This window comes from Ursus americanus, chromosome 11 (genome assembly GCF_024610735.1).
Source record: "Ursus americanus isolate L20-20 chromosome 11, mUrsAme1.1.p, whole genome shotgun sequence".
NCBI classification, from domain to species: Eukaryota; Metazoa; Chordata; class Mammalia; order Carnivora; family Ursidae; genus Ursus; species Ursus americanus.
Window position 1 is genome coordinate 47912610 of NC_142137.1, and position 18362 is coordinate 47930971.

Below are 18362 nucleotides of genomic sequence, written 5' to 3' on the forward strand. Positions count from 1 at the left end.
TTTTTACACATTATAGCTTTCATTCAAAGGACATGTCAAGTACATGTGCTGACATATATTAATTTCAGTTTTAAGTATGTTGTGCTCATCATTCTTATGCTTCTACAAGTGACTACTTTTGGCCAAATAAAATTCAAAATTAATACTCATTCTTTCAGTTTCGTGAGCGAATAGCAAAATCTATGTTTTGAGGTCCTATATCCAAAACAATGGTCGCTTAAACTGATTTTCTCACTCACTTGATCTTGATGATATCCATCCCCACCAACGTAAGACTAACATGATCACCTGCTGCAGCCCAGTCGACGGGTTCATCGTGCAGAGTGATTCCTGGAAATGAGTAAGAACCAAAGCATACAGTGAAACACCTCAATATCAAACCATAACAACCAAGACAGCTTGGCTGACTTATGCCTCCTCAGTCACTACTCATCATTTTCAATATGAATGGATTGAGAATGAGAAGTGTAACTGTGAGCGTTGAGGAAAACACACTTCCTCTAGACTTGACTCTTCTAGAACACCACCCTAAACATAAAGTGACTCCTATTTGTCCAAAAAAAGGCCGATTTTGACTTAATTAATCAAAACTTTAAAACTCACTTATTACAACCGGTATATTCATTAAACACACCCCATTCAAATAGTTCACTTACATTAACAGCTGCATGCAGAATAATGCAGTTCAAATACTTGATAACATAAAGTATGGAACTAAGGAAGGTGTCCACTAGTATTTTATTCTCTTGAACTTTGCCTTTAATTAGACAACTACCTAAACAGTCACCTTAACTCTCTGAGTAACGCTTACAGCATCAGTGCTCAGTCAGATGGTGCTCTTCACATGCTCCTTCACTACCCCTGGCTCAAAAGAAATGCTTCCCAGAGAGAGAGAGATGAACAGTGATAACTGATTACATGAAGAGTGTAGGAAATTTAATTTAAAAACGGTCCCAGATGTTGCTATATACCTTCATTACCTAGGGAGAATCCTGGAGAACAATTGCAAAGGGCATTACTCAGCTACCTTATTCAAAAGCTTTTCAAAGGTATCTCATATTTTCTGATTCGAAGGGGCAATGAATGGGGTAAGTTCCTTTCCACTAGAATTTGAACCTTTTGATGAAGACAGTATACAGGCCAACCCCTGTGAAAGAGTTCTGGATTGACATGTTTTTAGTAAATTATAACTCATTCATATGTTTCTCAAAATACTCTAATTTCCTATGCAGCATACTCTTAAGAACTCTTAAGCAAGTTTCTTTTAGACTTTTTACGAGTTCAAGGAGAACTTTAAGAACTCTGAGACAACCTATGGTTTTATTTACAATTTTATGTATGTACACAACCGCATTAAACCGAGAGGGGCTATAACTGTCACCAAGGCACCAGAGAGGCTCTTGACTCCAAAAAATGTTAACAATTACGGTATTAAGAAATGTTTGTTAAATTTTCAACTAATTAAATTTAGTTTTAAAATGTAAACTTAAAGTGACCATATCTCATTTTTGTTCTGAAATGTGGAACTGAAGACAGGGCTAGCTACTTACATACAACAGAGATTGCTTTTAGCTTAAGATTCTGAAGAGCTTTCATACTAGAAGTTCAATTAACAACAGAAAATTTTTTAGAGGCAATCTATCATCTGATTTTTTTCCCTCCAAACATGTTACACTGTCCTATGTATGATATTGGTCTTCTTAAGGACCTTCTTCATTGGACAGACATCACATGAAGAAGTTCTTTTGTAACAATCCATGAACCTGATATGTTAACAAAATGAAAACTCAATTCAGAATTTCCATTTGTTGGTAGCAGATTTAGTCACTTCTCTCTTTTAGGATACTACTGGTTAGCGACCGAATTGTTGAGATAGAAGGGTACACTGAATAATGAAGAAATCAAGCAAAAGCAAGAGTTAGACATTGAGGACTAAGAACCTCCCAGGCGGGTTACAAGAGTGGCCCTTAAGGAGTGGGGTATGATCTTCAGGTGCTTCTCATACAGCTTCCCCTTACGATTAAAGATAAATGGTTAGAGTTTTTCTGGTGGGGAAGGGACAGGAAGGACAGAGGAAAAGAATGTGGTACTTCCACAGGTAAATTATGATTCTGAAGGTCACAAAAGAGCCAATCTGTAAGGTCCATGATAATTTTAGGATCATGGTTTTAATTCAGGTCTACTGATTATTTTAAAAATTCCTATTCTCAAAAAAGCTCGTTAACATACAAATAAATTAGTATTTCAAAAGCGCTGGAGCTCTTGATCACTTTAAAAAACAAAAGCAGAGGGGCGCCTGGGTGGCACAGCAGTTAAGCGTCTGCCTTCGGCTCAGGGCGTGATCCCGGCATTATGGGATCGAGCCCCACATCAGGCTCCTCTGCTATGAGCCTGCTTCTTCCTCTCCCGCTCCCCCTGCTTGTGTTCCCTCTCTCGCTGGCTGTCTCTCTCTCTCTAATAAATAAATAAAATCTTTAAAAAAAAATAAAAAATAAAAAAAAATAAAAAATAAAAAAATAAAAAAATAAAAAACAAAAGCAGAGATCTGAACTTGCAAAGGATAGGTCAATGGAAAATGATTCTTTTATAAAAAGCATGCATTACTGGGGCGCCTGGGTGCCTCAGTCAGCTGAGCACCCGACTCTTGGTTTCGGCTCAGGTCATCATCTCACGGTTGTGAGATCAAGCCTTGCGTGGGGCTCCACACTCAGTGAGGAGTCTGCTTGAGATTCTCTCTCCCTCTGCCCCTCCCTCTGCTCATGCTCTTGCACTCTCTCCCTCTCTCTCTAAAATAAATAAATCTTTAATAAAAAAAAAAGTATGCATTACTTTTTATGGAAACAGAAACAGAATTTCCATGACCACTAGGCTGGCAGAAATAAAAAAGTAAAATGGAAGTAACTTTGGCTTTCATTCCCTTATTCATCATTAAGTTTAAACTCTTGTTACCTAAACAGATATTCGTTAATTTCTTATAATCTTTAAGAAATCAGCTTTTAAAGTAAGCAAATTAATTCAAACAAAATGTACATCCAAATTTATAAACCAGTCAGGTGCAACTCTGGATATAAACTATAAATAAGAGTAACAGAGAAGGGGCACCTCGGTGGCTCAGTCGGTTAAGCACCCGACTCTTGGTTTCAGCTCAGGTCATGATCTCAAGGTCGTGAGATCGAGACCTGCACTGGGCTCCATGCTCAGTGGGAGTCAGCTTGGAATTCTCTTTCCCTCTCCCTCTGCCCCCTCACTCATTCTCTCTCTCTCTCTCTCAAAATAAATAAATAAATCTTTAAAAAAAGAGTTACAGAGGAAAAGTATTGAAATCTAAAAATTTTTAACATTTTCAGTATACTTTAGCTTAAATTGTTACAAATTATTTACTCTGTAGTATAAAACAGATCATCAGTTTTATTTTGAAGTTGGAGGCTTACCTGGAAGCTAGACTAAGATACTTTTAAGCAGAATTCGGAAAGAATAACACATACACTAGTTAAGGACAAAGGATTCGAAGATAGAAATAGTTATCGGTCATTATGAAAGGCCATATATTACAGGTGGGAAAGCAGTTATTGCAGCACGTTAGCTCAATTTCTCTTTTCAACATTTGGATTCTCTGCATTTGCATCTTATTTTCTTAGCTCTTTGTGCAAAAAAACTTTTTTGGTAGAAACATGATCAAAGCTGTTAACTTATAGTAATTCTGAAATACACATTTCAAAACAAGGCAGTACAGCAAGCAGTCTGCTTTGTTATTGACTGTTTAGTGCCAGGATGGGGTTAGATTTAATTTCTGCTACTGAATACTATTTTAAATGTATCTGTCAGGTGTCTATACATCTGGTTAAATCCTAACCAGGCTTTTAGAATCAGTGTCAGAAAAAAAAAAAAGAAGAAATGCTACCACAGTTAGAATGTTCTATGTACATTTATATACACATAGTCACAACAGAAAAAATCGTTTAATGTTTTCACATTTTTATCTTCAACAGTTAGTATCACTTTGACAGTCAGTTACAATTTCACTAAGAGGTTATTTACTCAGGAGTTAATAACTAAACTACTTTTAAAAATTTGCTGTCTCAACTTAAAGATTTTTAGCAAAAGAATCTTGCAGAGGAATACCTTTTGCAGTACAAGTTTCATTAGGAGGCATTGCTAGTAGTCGGTCACCAGTCTGGATATAACCAGCTTCAATTTTACCAGTTACACAAAATCCAGATCCTTGATCTGCAAAACATGCCCAAGTCTTACAATTCATACAGCACTGTTACCTGATGACTGCTGCCATCAGCTACAGCTGGCTCCCTAGGAGTTACACACAACTAGTAATGCAATGCACATTAAGCAGTGATCATTTCAGAATTTTTAACATATCTACTAAATATAGCATACCACATTCTACTCTAGACCTTCCTAAAAATAAAAATATTCATGTTATAAAAAGTGAGATTCATTCCTTTTTCAAATATTTACTGAGTGCTTACTAAGTACCAAGTCATGTGCTAACCTCTAAGGATAAAAAGATGAAAATATAAGCCCCTACCCATAAAGGGGTTTACTCCAGTGAAGAGAATGACAGAAACAATGACACTATCCAGAGACAAATATTATTTAGAATGTACAGTGAAAATAGAAAAAGGTACACCAAAGAATCCATGATGAGGGGGAATGACTGCACTGTAGCTGGACACTCGGAAGGAGAATGAACAGGAGTTTCCCAGGTACTTGTGTATATGGGTAGGGGGAGAAGAAAAACACTGCTGACCAGGATAGTGTTTGTGCAAAGGCACAGAGTCATAACTGCATGTGGGATGTGCTAAGTCCCACGTGTCATTTATATGACATGTTTATGGGACCACACGGAGTAAGGAGGAAAAAGCCAAGACATGAAGCAACAGGGATAGGCAAGGGACAAATGATAGAGGGGCCTCATAAATCATGCTCAGGGCTTGAATTTCATCTTCAGTTAAAGACTAGAAAGCCAGTAAATAGTGAACAGAGAAGTGACATGGTATTTCTGTGTCAGAGAGGAGGGGAGGTTGACTGAAATGCACACACTGCAGACAGGAAGTAAACTCAAGAATTTGGGAATAAAGTAGATATTTGGGTGACAAGGTAGATGGCGGACAATGGCAAAAAGGGAGAAGTCTAAGATGATGGTGCATTAAATGTGAGACAGGAAATTAAGGAAGATCTGTTTTAGCTTGGCGAATGTGAAGTGTCTACAAGACATGCAGGTGGGAGAAGATGTATTCCAGGGGGCACCAATCACACCAGATCCCATGAGAATGGGACCCCGGGAGCACACTCGCTGTGGAGACACCCAGCAGCAGTTAGCACATGTATCTGGAGAGCGAGAACAGGCCTGAGCTGGAGATAGGGATTTGGGAGCATCGAGACCCAGGAGGTGGATGAGCCACGGATGTCTGTCTGAAAATAGCATGTAGACTGAGCAAAAGACCGAAGCAACAGAACACCAGCGAGGAGTCAGAAAAAGAGGAGCCCGCAAAGAAGATACAGAGAAGTCAGAGAAATAGGAGAGCAGGAGAAAGTGGGTCACAGAAACCAAGGGAGAAAAGTTTCAAAACGGATATGGCTACCAGTCTCAGAAGTGATGCCAAATTCTGGTAAGGTAGAGGCAAGAGCTGGAAATGTGTACTGACTTCGGCAACCAAAGGCTCATTTGGTAACCTCAGTGGGAACTGCTGACGGGGAGGAGTGTAAGCAGAAGCCAGGGAGCAGCCCAAGGAGAGAGAGAACAGAAGGCGAAAAAGCAGACTCAGCAAATACTGTTAATCAAAATATTTTTATATTTTGTATTTTAAGTAGATAACAGGCATTTTAAAAAGCATTACCATATTTCTTCTACTACTAGAATTGGGAAGCTAATAATAATGATTCATTTCAAGTTCATTGAATGATTTTTTAAGAAGCACCTTCATTCATCCATTTATTAAACATTTATTAAGCATGTACTATGTGCCAGGCACTGAGCTAGGTCTTGCAGATTAAGACACAGAAAAGACAGTACTCACCCTTAAGGACTTCACAGTCTAAGTTAAACAAAGGGCACAGAAACAATTATGATACCTCACAAACAATGCGATGACAGAGGATACACAGAACACAGAGGGTACCGTAGGGTCCGTGCATGGGTGAGCCCATCTGTTACCAATTTATTGCTGCTCAGTCCTGAATCCACTCTGCACTGCCTGCTTGGTGATAATGGAAATTTGGGAGACCACTGCCACCTACACTGTACTGACTATTCCAACATATATGTTATACCCTTTTATTTATTAAGATCTCTATTCCACTTCCATTTTATAGTTTTCTAAATAGGGTCTAGTACACATTAAATTGGATATACTCTTAGGGACTTAATACAACACCTTCTTCAGCACGGCCTTCTAAGTTTCTCTTTCTTTGTGTCTCTTCCTCAGCCCTCCAGTACCAGATAGAGTCTCCTTTCCTCTTATAGTCACTCTTTTTATCATATTAATATTTTTTTATATTAAACTTAGCTTTTTAGCAAGGTATGGTATCCATCTCCTGTTTGGACCCAGACTGCTACAGATGGGTAGGCGATGGACAAGTGAAGAAAAAGAAGAGCAGAACATCGGGTAGCCAGAGTGGCAACAAGACTCCATGTGCTTAAGAAATGGCTAACAATCCAGTTTGGCTGAAGGATACAGAAACGAAAGAGATCCAAAGAGAGGAAAAAACACAGGAGGCTAGGAAGGAAAGGATAAGGTGTGCCACACCTGGAGGATGAGGATGAGCTGGGGAAATGACGTAAACTGAAGCAAACTGAAGAGTTTTCTGGGCAGGGGAACTAAAGAACTAGAACTATGCACTTGGAGATTAATTTGGCAACGATCCTTACACTGGCACAGAGAAGGGAGAATACCAAGACAGTATAATAATTTTGTCTAAGAAAAGAGGTCAGGAGAAAATGAAAAGCAGGGGCCAGACTGAAGCAGCACTGTAGAGGGAGTACTTACCTTTGAAAACATCAGACACACATAATCTAAAAGGCTTATCAATAGATCTCTGAGGAGGCTTGAAGGAGTCTGGAAAAAAAAATCGCAAAACAAAACAAGGTTTAATTTAAAAATAATTTTTGACTCAGGTCCAATTGGCCCATTATAGTCCCAACTCTCCTAGAAAATAATTTTCTCTTATAATTACTAATTGCAAATTGACTCTCATTCTTATAACACTTGGTAAAATGTTTCCATACACGTTATCTCATTTAAGGTCAACAATAGTTTGTGGGTTAGGTAGGATAGGCACGAGCCTCATTAACTAAGTAAAGAAAACTGAGTATTAGTTAAATACTGCAGGTGATTTCAAAACTACTACACTAGCTCTTCTGACTACAAATCCTATGCTTTTTCACATACGTCACTGTCTCCCATCAAGAACTCTAAATAACAACATCAAGCTTTTAGTGCATCAAAATTAGTATGGCAGGGGCGCCTGGGTGGCTCAGTCGTTAAGCGTCTGCCTTCGGCTCGGGACGTGATCCCAGGGTCCTGGGATCGAGCCCCACATCGGGCTCCCTGATCCATTAGGAGCCTGCTTCTTCCTCTCCCACTCCCCCTGCTTGTGTTCCCTCTCTCGCTGGCTGTCTCTCTCTCTGTCAAATAAATAAAATCTTAAAAAAAAAAAATTCGTATGGCAGTATACTTACCAATTTGTTCTAATAAACACAGTCCTTTATACCATTTTGTGAGTTCACTTGATTGAGATCTTGTGATTAGATTTTCACCGCTGAGACCACTTGTAGGGATAAAAGCTACATCACTTTCCTATTAAAAAGGATTGAATATATGAAACTTAATACAACACTGCTTTCAAAAAGTTAAAAGGCTCACTATTACCATGCTGCACCAAGTTTGCAAATTCGACAATGTACTTTTTAAAAAGTAGTAGAAATCATTGAACCAACAGTTTTCAACTATTTTGAGTTTGTGGGAAACTTGCAAATTTGTTCCAAAACACTCAGGCATTTTTACCTGGTAACACAGGGATATTTTATTCACATTTTGCTACAGAAATTCCTCTTCACTAGTTTCCACTGTGGTGGAAATGTAGTTTTCATTCCTCTGTGACCTCCCTAAAGCTATCCACCTAATTAATAGCTGCAGAAAAGTCTTTTATTTATTTTAAATCCAAGCCAATTTATAAAATGTGCAATTTTCTATGGTGAAGTAACCCAAAGAACATAAGATATACATGATACCAGGCAGAAATAAAAATAAACAAAATTAAACATACTTAACAAGAACACCAAAGCATTAGGTTCTTCTCCCATATCAGTAAGACAAGACTAAAGGTAACTAAATGAATTTAAAATTATCTTACCTTAAAACCTGCTTGCTTAAGAAAGTGCCCAAGCTTTCCGGTAATCTCTTGAAACCTTTCTTGTTGCCAATTAACCTGATAAAGATTCAATTTTTAAAACTATGCTTCAGACCATGCTATATATAAAATTTAAATTTCTGCAATAAAATATAAAAAAATCAAGACTATAAAATATAAATATAAAACCTATTAAATATGAGATCTATTAAAATTTGAACTCAGAATATGAGATCTTACTATTGATATGATCTAAAAATAACTTTTCCTACAACAGAAAACCTAGAAACAAACTCCAATACATACAGAACTTTTTATATATGCTGTAAGTGATTTCAAATTTAAGGAGACAGAGTGAGTAATTTCTTAAACTGTGCTCGGACCAACTACTGAAGTAAAGTAAAATTACTGATACACCTCCCCAAGCCAAATAGACTAAAAATGTATATGTGATATGAACTCTGCATGCTGTAGTATTTAGGGGTAAGTGTAACAATGTGTAACTTACTTGGAAATTCTTGTCAAAATAAGATGAATTAATGGATGGACACAGGGTAGACAGACAAAGCTGTGATCAAGTACGTAGAAGAATCTTAAGCAGTGGGTATTATACGGTATTTACTGTAAAATTCTTTCTACTATTCTTTTCTTTTTTATATTCTCTGTATTTGAAATTTTTCATACTAAAATACTAGGGAAAAATAAAAGGTATGTGTAATAATGATACTGTAAAAGAACTATACAGAAAAATGTAGGTGAATAAGTACTTGATCCCAGGGTAAGAATATACTTAAGCATTAAAAAAAAAAGAATAAAAAAGAAATATTTATAAAGTTGAGTATATATCAAAAACACACAAAATGAAAAGTAAACAAAATGAAAAGTAAAATAACACATTGGGAAAAATATCTAAGACAAGATAAAGGCTTAATATCTTTAATAAGTAAATTATACTTAAAAATTGGTAAGAAAAGTTTTAAAAATGAGCAAATTATATAAATAATTCCAAAATTAAAAACATAAATGGTTAATAAATATACAAAGTATATTAAGTTAACAAAAAAAGACATGTTTTGCATATCAAATTGGAAAATAATCACTTAATAACAGCAGTGTTGATAAGTGTTTGAAGAAGTGCATATACTATATATGCTGAGAATAAATAACTAGAACTTTTCTTGAAGGCATTTTGGTCATATATATAGCAAGTCTTAAAAATGCATATGCCCTTAGGCCCAGAAATTTCCAAAGAATAAGCTATTTCTAAATACATACACATACAGACACACACACACACACACACACACACACACACCTGGAAATATTCACAAATAGGGGATTATCTGAATAAGTTACATATATCTTTAAAACAGACTAGAAAAGAGCTATCAAAACAACCTGTTCATACAAAAGTTAATTACTAGGAAACATGCACAAGAACATTATCATTTTTTTAAAAAGGAGATAACAAAACAGACTATAACACAACGTTATGAAGAAAGATATTTTCACCTATAAAAATAAACAGGATGGATGCACAAAACAAAATGTTAAAAGATTTTGGGGGGAAAAGGGGAGTTGGAAATATAGTTTATTTCAGGTTTCTTTATACTAAATTAAATTATGTATTATTTTATACCTAAAAACAATTTTAAGATTTTTTTTCTTTTTTTTATTTAAATTCAATTAGCCAACATATAGTACATCATTAGGTTTTTGGGTAAGATTTTAAAATTAATGTTGAAAGTGAGAGAAGACATCTTTTTGCTTAAAAACTATTTGTATCTCATTTATTTAATATGAGGACCATGAATTAATTCTTTTAAATATGACCACCAGACGAATAAGATGTCATCTGAGGTCATCGACATGGCAGGATAACATCTTAACTAACATCTGAAATGAAACGAATGCTCATTCATCTTCAAATACCTGATCCATCTTATTGACCGCAACAGCAAGCTGTGTGACTCCAAGAGAACGAACCAAGAGGCCATGTTCTCGTGTCTGTCCCCCAGTCTCAAATCCAGCTTCAAACTCTCCCCTGCTGGCGTCTACAACTAAAACGGCTACATCTGCCTAAGAAAGAAGAAATAATCAAAACTAGGAATAACATCACAGCACTTTAATTCAAAGGACAGATTAGTCGATTAATTGTGGTTAGATTTTAAAGGCAGACCCTAACCTGACTCCAAACCCCAAAGCAAATCAAACAAAAGACTTACACAGATGGATTAAAATTTAAATATAAAAAAATACTAGCATGTGGCTAAAAATAATGGCATAAAGAATAAAAAAATTCCCATATTTGATTACATAACAATTAAAATATCTAGGCAAAGGAGAAAATACAGAAACACAGTTAAAACATAAGTAAACAGGGACAGATATTTGTAAAAGTTATAATCTTAATATGAACTTTACTAAACCAGGGAAAAAAGACACATCTCTGTAGAAAAATAGTTAAAGGGTACAAGTAAACAATTTGCTAAAGAAATACAAATGGCCGAGAAACATGAAAAAATTCAAATTCACTAGAAACCAAAAAAAAAAAAAAAGACATTAAAAATACATGAACATATTCTTTCCTTCTCCCACTTTTAGAAATCACATAAGCAAGACTTAAAAGACAGAATGATTTACTACAGGCGAGGGCGCGGTGAGATGGGCATTCTTCCATACCTCCTGTTTAAGGAAGGAAGCTTTCTGGAGGGCATTTTCACAGTAAGTATCAAGAGCCTTAAAATTATACATATTTTGCTTCCCATCACTTCCACTTCCTGGCCTTTATCCTCGAGAATTATAAATCGACAAAGATGTTTACCAGAGTACTATTTATAATGATGAAAAACTGAATAAATGAGTTACCCAGAAATAGCACATTCACCCTTAACGGCAGAGAAAAAGAACCTGGACTTAACAAAGTTTTCTAACCTTTCTGGAGCATTTTGAGAATCAGGTGAAAGAGATTTTTCCTCTCACACTCCATTTACATACAAAAAAAGAAGGAAAAAAGCTGACATTAGCTTTAGTTCCATTTCCTCTTTAGCCTTATTGACACTAGTTTTATGGGTTCCCATTATTCTTTTGTGTTGATGCTTTTTTTTAAAAAGATTTTATTTATTTATTTATTTATTTATTTATTTATTTATTTGAGAGAGACAGAGAGCGAGCACAAGCAGGGGGAGCAGCAGGCAGAGGGAGAACCAGACTCCCCTCTGAGCAAGGAGGCGCTCAGGGAGCCCGCTGAGCAGGGAGCCCAATGGAGGGCTTCCAGGACCCCAAGATCATGACCTGAGCCGAAGGCAGACGCTTAACCTACTGAGCCACCCAGGTGCCCAGGTTGATACTTCTTTATGTGACTCCACCTGCATCATGTGGATGCAGTCTTTGGGAATTTGCAGAGAATGGTTTGTGCAATCCTAGGTGTCCCTCCACTTTCGTCCTCGTCAAGTATTTCTGTCGATGCAATGTCAGGACGTTCTTGAGAGGAGCACTCTTGCATTTTCCCCCTTTGCGGTTTTTGTCTTGCAGGCCTACCTGTTCTCACAGAAATCTGTTTTTCTCTAATCCAGGGTGTAATGACGAACTCCAGCAGTCCCCTCCTGGCTAGCTCAGAATGGACCTGGATAATCGCTCTCTCAAGGGTCTTCCACCCACAGGAAGCGCTCTGGCCTTTTAGTCTGAACAGAGTCCATAAGAGCTTTCCTCATCATTGTTTCCTCAACATTTTATGTTTACACTATCCAGTTTTTAAAGAATGTCACATACATTGCCATATAATCTTCACCATAATGAGAAATAAAATGGTCATGAAGTAAGTAAAGAATTTATCAGATACTTTGCTCTGAACAGAACTTTATATTAGACGTATCACCCACATACTGTGGTGGGGCAATTTACACCATGATTTCCAGTCTTTTTCCTTTTATTCTTACCCACATATGCCTGCCTTTTTTCTCGTCTTAAGCTCAGAATTCATTTCCAATCCTTCATGACTTGAAATGTCGAACCCTAGTTTCTTCAATGAGATCCAGTTCTTTGAACAAGAATTCTTGGTTAAGAGCACAAATTGGAGCAATCCATTTGAAAACTGTTTCACTCATGTGTACTCACCAACAGGGCCCACACCTCGGGCACATTGTGTCATCTTGCCCGGTCTCATTCTACTTGTATGGAAGTGTTGAATCCCTATACTGTCCACCTGAAACTAATATTACACTGTATGGTAACTAACTAGAACTAAATAAAAACTTGAAAAAGAAAAAGAGTGCACTCGGTAGTGAGGAGCTCTGGGTGTTTTATGGAGTGTGGAATGAAAATACTGTACACCCGAAAATAATATTGCACTATATCTTAACTGGAATTTAAATGGAAACTTAAAAAAAGGTAAAGATTTGCTCACTTCACAGAAACACCGAAGAGTACGTGTAGTTTATATAAAGCATCCAGCCCTGACCTTCCAAATCCTAGGCTCAATAACTGTAAATCTCCTTCTAATCAGGTTTCGCTAATAACTGCCAAATTGTATTTATTTTCTTAGGTTAAAATCTGAAATTCATTGGGATGCCCTAGTCGCTCAGTCGTTAAGCATCTGCCTCTGGTTCAGGTCAGACCCCAGGATCCTGGAATCCAGTGAGTTCTGCGTGGGGCTCCTTGCTCAGTGGGAAGCCTGCTTTGCTTCTCCCTCTGCCTGTTGGTCCCCCTGCTTGTGCGCTCTCTCTCCCTCTCTTTCTCTCTCGGTCTCTGGCAAATAAATAAAATCTAAAAAAAAAAAAAAAATTTGAAATTTATTGAATTGACATTAAGATATCTAAGGCAATAAGTATTCTTCCTAATTCTCTCTCCTATTACTATCTCTAAAAAATTTCGGGGCAATTTCTCTATTTTTTCATGCAGCAGCTTGTCTCTGGGAGCTCAAATGCCTACACATTTTCAAGGAAGCCTTTTCAGCACTACAGAGATCTTTCCTTATCACGTATACTGTGTATATTCTTATAGTACATTTGTGTTAGCCTTTCATCTTTATATGTTTTACCTTCCTACGTGATTTCCGAGGAGAAGCTGCATACCCGCATCTTTCTTTGTATCCCTAAAAGCCTACCCCAGTATTTTCCACACTAAGTTCCCTAATATGTTGAGCCCATTTCTTCATTTGTCATATAATAGAATTCAATTAGATAATTTCTGAAATCCTTTCCTATCCTAGTTCCATCAGGAGTTTGGAATAAATGATCTTTATGATTATTCTGGATTCTAAGATTCTAGGACTCAAAGACATTTTACTGTACTCCTTGTTTTGATGTTTGCCCCCCCCACCATTAAACTATCAAAATGTGCTTCTTAGTTCATATCCCTATACTGCCTACCACAGTGCTTGGCACACAGCAGGCACTCAGCAAGTATTCATCGAATAAAAACAAACATACGTACAGTACACACACACACACACACAATGAAACAAAGGGAAAATATATTGTGTCCTTTGGTAAATGAAATGAGAAGTACACTAATTTAAAATAGGGATGGGGCAGCACGTGGACGGCTCAGCTGGTAGAACATGCAACTCTTGGTCTCGAGGTTGTGGGTTTGAGCCCCACTGTGGGGGAGAGATTACTTAAAAATAAAATCTTAAAAAAAAAAAGGTAAAATAAAATAGGGCTAATATGCACCTTCCTTATAAGGATTAAACTAAATATATATGAAACACTTCACAGAGTGTCTAGCCCCTATTTGGTACTCAGTCAAGAGTGATAATTAATTTTCAATCTTCAATATCTTCTTCAGTCCATGGGCCTAAAATTAATATTCTGAAATTATGTATCAACTTCCTAAAATAGAATATTCTCTCATTTATCTTCAAATATATTCTAATTTATTTATGTAACATCCTCTCTAGGTTGACGAATGGTCATATGAACATTCCCTTTAAATAGATGTTAAGAACTCAGAAAATGGCCAATTGCTTAAGTCATACTTTTTGCCAAGTGACACAAGCAAACTTTTGAACTCTTCCAATAATCATATTTTATTAAAAAAAAAAAATCCATGTCCTCTGGGTGCAATGCTATTTTCATTATTTTAATTATTTGAAGTTATTATCTTTGATTTTTTTCAGTATTCTTAAGAATCATGTAATTCTACAAATTGCAACTGTTTTTTAATCCTACAAAGAAAGCAATTAAACCACAGGGGCAAAAGTCCCAAGCTTCATTATCTCTGCATAAATCAGCACTTTTAAGATACAGGCCTTAAATATAAATACAGTAAAAATTCAGATATTGAAATATTCACTCCAACTTATCAAATACAATATAAAAACTATATCTCATCAACTATTTTACCTTTATTTTTACTATAAGAAATTCATAGCTTTTATACATTTATTTCTATATAATATTAGAAAAGCTTTTATAGATTTATTTCTATATAATATTAGAAAAGTTTTATATAGTACCAATAAGATCATAAAAAAACAATCTTTATTTTTTCAAATTTTTTCAAAAGTTAAAATTTTTAATTTCAAAATATTTTAAAAGTTATAATCCTAGAACTATAAGCTCGGCATCAGAAAATTGTATGTACAATCAGTGTAGTATAATTTAGGAACTATCTGGTACCTGGGCTGCTCCTGTAATCATATTTGGAATGAAATCCTTATGGCCTGGAGCATCCATTAATGTAATAACTTTGGTTGTGGTCTCAAACTTTGTCATACCAACATCCATTGTTACTCCCCTTAAAGAAAACATAAAATGGTTAGAACACACTATAGAAATAATCGGTGCTATGGGCTAAATTATTTAATAATATAGGCTAAATAACAGTCTAAATTCTTAAGAAATAATGGGAATTTTATCACACAGTCTACTATTTTGACAAATTAAGCCATTCAATTGGGGCTAGAATTTCTGCTGTAACAGAATTACACGTGTATGGCTTTAATATATGGTTGTGGACACAGCAAGAGCTTAATCAAAATGCTGGATATTTCCCATTTCTTTTCTTTTTTTTTTTCTTTTGCTAAAAGGCTAGGTAGACTGTGAACAAGGAAAGCTATATGGGGACACCTCTGGAGGAGGAAACAGTAAACACTGCACACAAGAGAGGGTAAAGTGGAGCATGAGCAGGCAGTTTTCCTCATCTTCATATGTAGATGCTTCACTAATTATAAAAATAAACTTATAAAATTTTCATTTGCAAGGTAGGTCAGTATGTCACACATTTAGAAAAAAGGAAATATCAAAGGAGATAACAAATTTTTAAAAAATGAGAGAGATAAACAGTAGTTTGTTTCACATCCCACTTCGTCCTTCTTGGAGACCAACACAGTGCCTCTTTCTAGCCACAAAAATACAGGTTCGGTTTATAAGAAAGCCCAGGGAGGGTCTACAAAGGTACTGAGCCTTTCCAGACAACAGGAAAGGGAAATAGGGTGGGCAATAAACTGGGTAATCATTCATCCTGGTTTGCGCCAAACAGTCCAGAATAATGAATGAGCACTCCCTTTTACAAGGGTTCTGACAATTATAATAATTTATGTGTCTCCCCTAGCGGGGTGGTAACGTAACTGTGGGTCTCCTTGATCAAGTCATTCTAGCTTAATCTATAACAATGAGCCATTTGACTTGGTGAAAATGATGCTTAATTCTTTCTAATAATCCTCAAATAATTGCCTAGAATACTGATGAACCAAGACTTATTCTGAGCTCCTCCCTAGACTGCTTTGACCAGAATACACTCTTGAGCCAGCTCTGGTCTGCATTTGTAACCCTAAGGATGTAAAAATGTCACTCATTTTACTAATTTCTGTTCAACATATGAGAACAATTTATAAATATTTAACATGGTGGGATAAGTAACGCATTGTATTTTTGAAATGCTATTAAGGAATATACAGTGGTGAGTTAAAACTCTCATTATGTATCTAGAAGCATCTGCCATCTACAGAACCAAAGAATATTCTAAAATTGCATCATGTCGAGCAACAGAAAACTACCAGCAGCAAAACAGCCAACGAGTAGATGTATTATCAAAAATTAAAAATAAAAATAAAAACCCCACTAAAATTATTGGCTATTCTAGGAATTAGATAATTAGCTCACTTGCCAGCTCAACTCACATATTAAGTAAATTCAAACAAGTTATTCTAACTTAAATTTTACTGCTCTCAATCTCTTTACCTACTTAACAGACAACACAAATACAACTAAAGAGCCATATATTTTAATAATCTATTTGGTAAGCTGATAGGTGGAAATTATTTAGTCTTCTAACATTGACATCATACAAAAATTCCACTATTTTCCAATATTCATTTTCCCAAAATTTGCAGCCAACTAATTTTCCTTACTAGATTGGAAAACAAGTTTATAATGTGATATAGAATAAAAAAGACCATCTCCAGGAAAAAAAAAAACCCACCATGATATAAAATTCTGTTTATCAGAAGAGCTAAGGAATATTGTGCCTCCCTTTATTGAGAATTACCTTATATATTATAATGTAGACTATTCAAGACTCCCCAAGAAAATAAATACACACTTTTTTTAAAGTATGAAAATCCAAATATATTCTCTAATTGTACTCATAAGGAAGATATGGAACATGGAATAATTTCTTTGTTGATTTAGGACTTTCAGAGGACTTCAGAGTCTTCAGTCATTATTCTGACACAGTTGATATACCTGCCATTTCACTTACTAGGTGTCCTCTTTCTTTCCTGACAAAGGTGCCATTGGCTCCCCCATCCCTGACAGTTCCAACATGATGCAGACCACCACTCTAAAATGACTTCAAAAGAAATACTTTGGCCAGAGGCATATGAGTAGCTGTTCTCTCCTACAGAGTGAGCACTGGGCACAGTAATGGACTGGATTAAATCTCTATGGTAGGAAGTAGGTTTAGTTACTAGTTTGTTGACTCTATCTCATAAAAACATACAACAGAAAGTATAAAGATGAATAAAGTTTGCTAATTTAAATTTACTGGTCATCTTAATTCCAGACAGAAGACAGTAGCTCCCTCTCCTTAAAGTTACCTTACATATAAAATTTAGTCCTATTCATAATTTTAATTCAAAATCAAGTCAATTTGTGACATATACTTAGGGAAGGAACAACTGAACCTTCTCCCACAGAATAACTAACTAAGGATTTTTAATGTCTTTTTCTGTGTGTGGTTTTTTTGTTGGTTTTTTTTTTTTTTTGATAAAAATTCTTTTCAACTATTCTCATAGAATTTGGAAGAGTAGAAAATGCATATAGATAAAATGGAAACTACAATAAAAATATTTCCCTGGTAATTAAAAGCTTTTCTCTAAACGAAGTTTCTAAAATATTTCATGGCATGTTTCATACATATTCAACACATACTACATACTTATTTAAAAGACTATATATCATTTCAAACTGAAAATTTTGAAATATAGTGACTACCTTTCCCTTTCTTCGCCAGTCTCATCCAAGACCCATGCATATGCAAACGAAGCTTTGCCAGCCTTTTTAGACTCTTGTTCATACTTATGCATAGTTCTTTTGTTTACATTACCCAGAAGATAAAGCATATGGCCCATCAGAGTACTTTTCCCAGCATCAACATGACCTAAGGAAAATTGATTCAGGATTAATACTAGGTACATTTTCCAGACGCTGTTCACATTGAGGCATTGCATGAATATGTAATCCAATAGTTCATGTCAGTGTTTAGAGTGATAAATACCAATTTTTATCAAATGATAGTTAAAGTAAACGGAGAAAAAAAGAGTATCTCTTTAGAGAGGGGGGAAATGTCCTTGACTTTTGGAAATTCAAAATGTCAATAAGACATTGCATTTTCTAAACGTTCGCAAAATGAAAATGCCACAAGCAAGTCTAATGACCTCCTTGGCAACTTGGCATCATTTCCCCGGGGTGACTAGAAAGCATTATGATGCGACGCCTCCTTGTGTCCATTTACACCCATACAGAAACTCAGAGTGGGAACGAGTGTCCATG

At 35.9% G+C, this 18362-nt stretch overlaps 1 protein-coding gene across 2 annotated transcripts in view; it reads right to left on the reverse strand.

Moving 5' to 3' along the window:
- Positions 1-18362, reverse strand: part of HBS1L (HBS1 like translational GTPase) — an 82165-nt gene that overhangs the window by 11254 nt on the left and 52549 nt on the right. For both annotated transcript variants that reach the window (XM_045814771.2, XM_087865504.1), the window contains 8 exons: positions 17805-17970; positions 14988-15105; positions 10300-10446; positions 8371-8445; positions 7697-7814; positions 7005-7073; positions 4123-4227; positions 240-330 (listed from right to left, as the gene is read on the reverse strand). In XM_045814771.2, coding sequence (XP_045670727.1) covers positions 240-330; positions 4123-4227; positions 7005-7073; positions 7697-7814; positions 8371-8445; positions 10300-10446; positions 14988-15105; positions 17805-17970 — 889 coding nt within the window. The remainder of the gene's footprint in view (positions 1-239; positions 331-4122; positions 4228-7004; positions 7074-7696; positions 7815-8370; positions 8446-10299; positions 10447-14987; positions 15106-17804; positions 17971-18362) is intronic.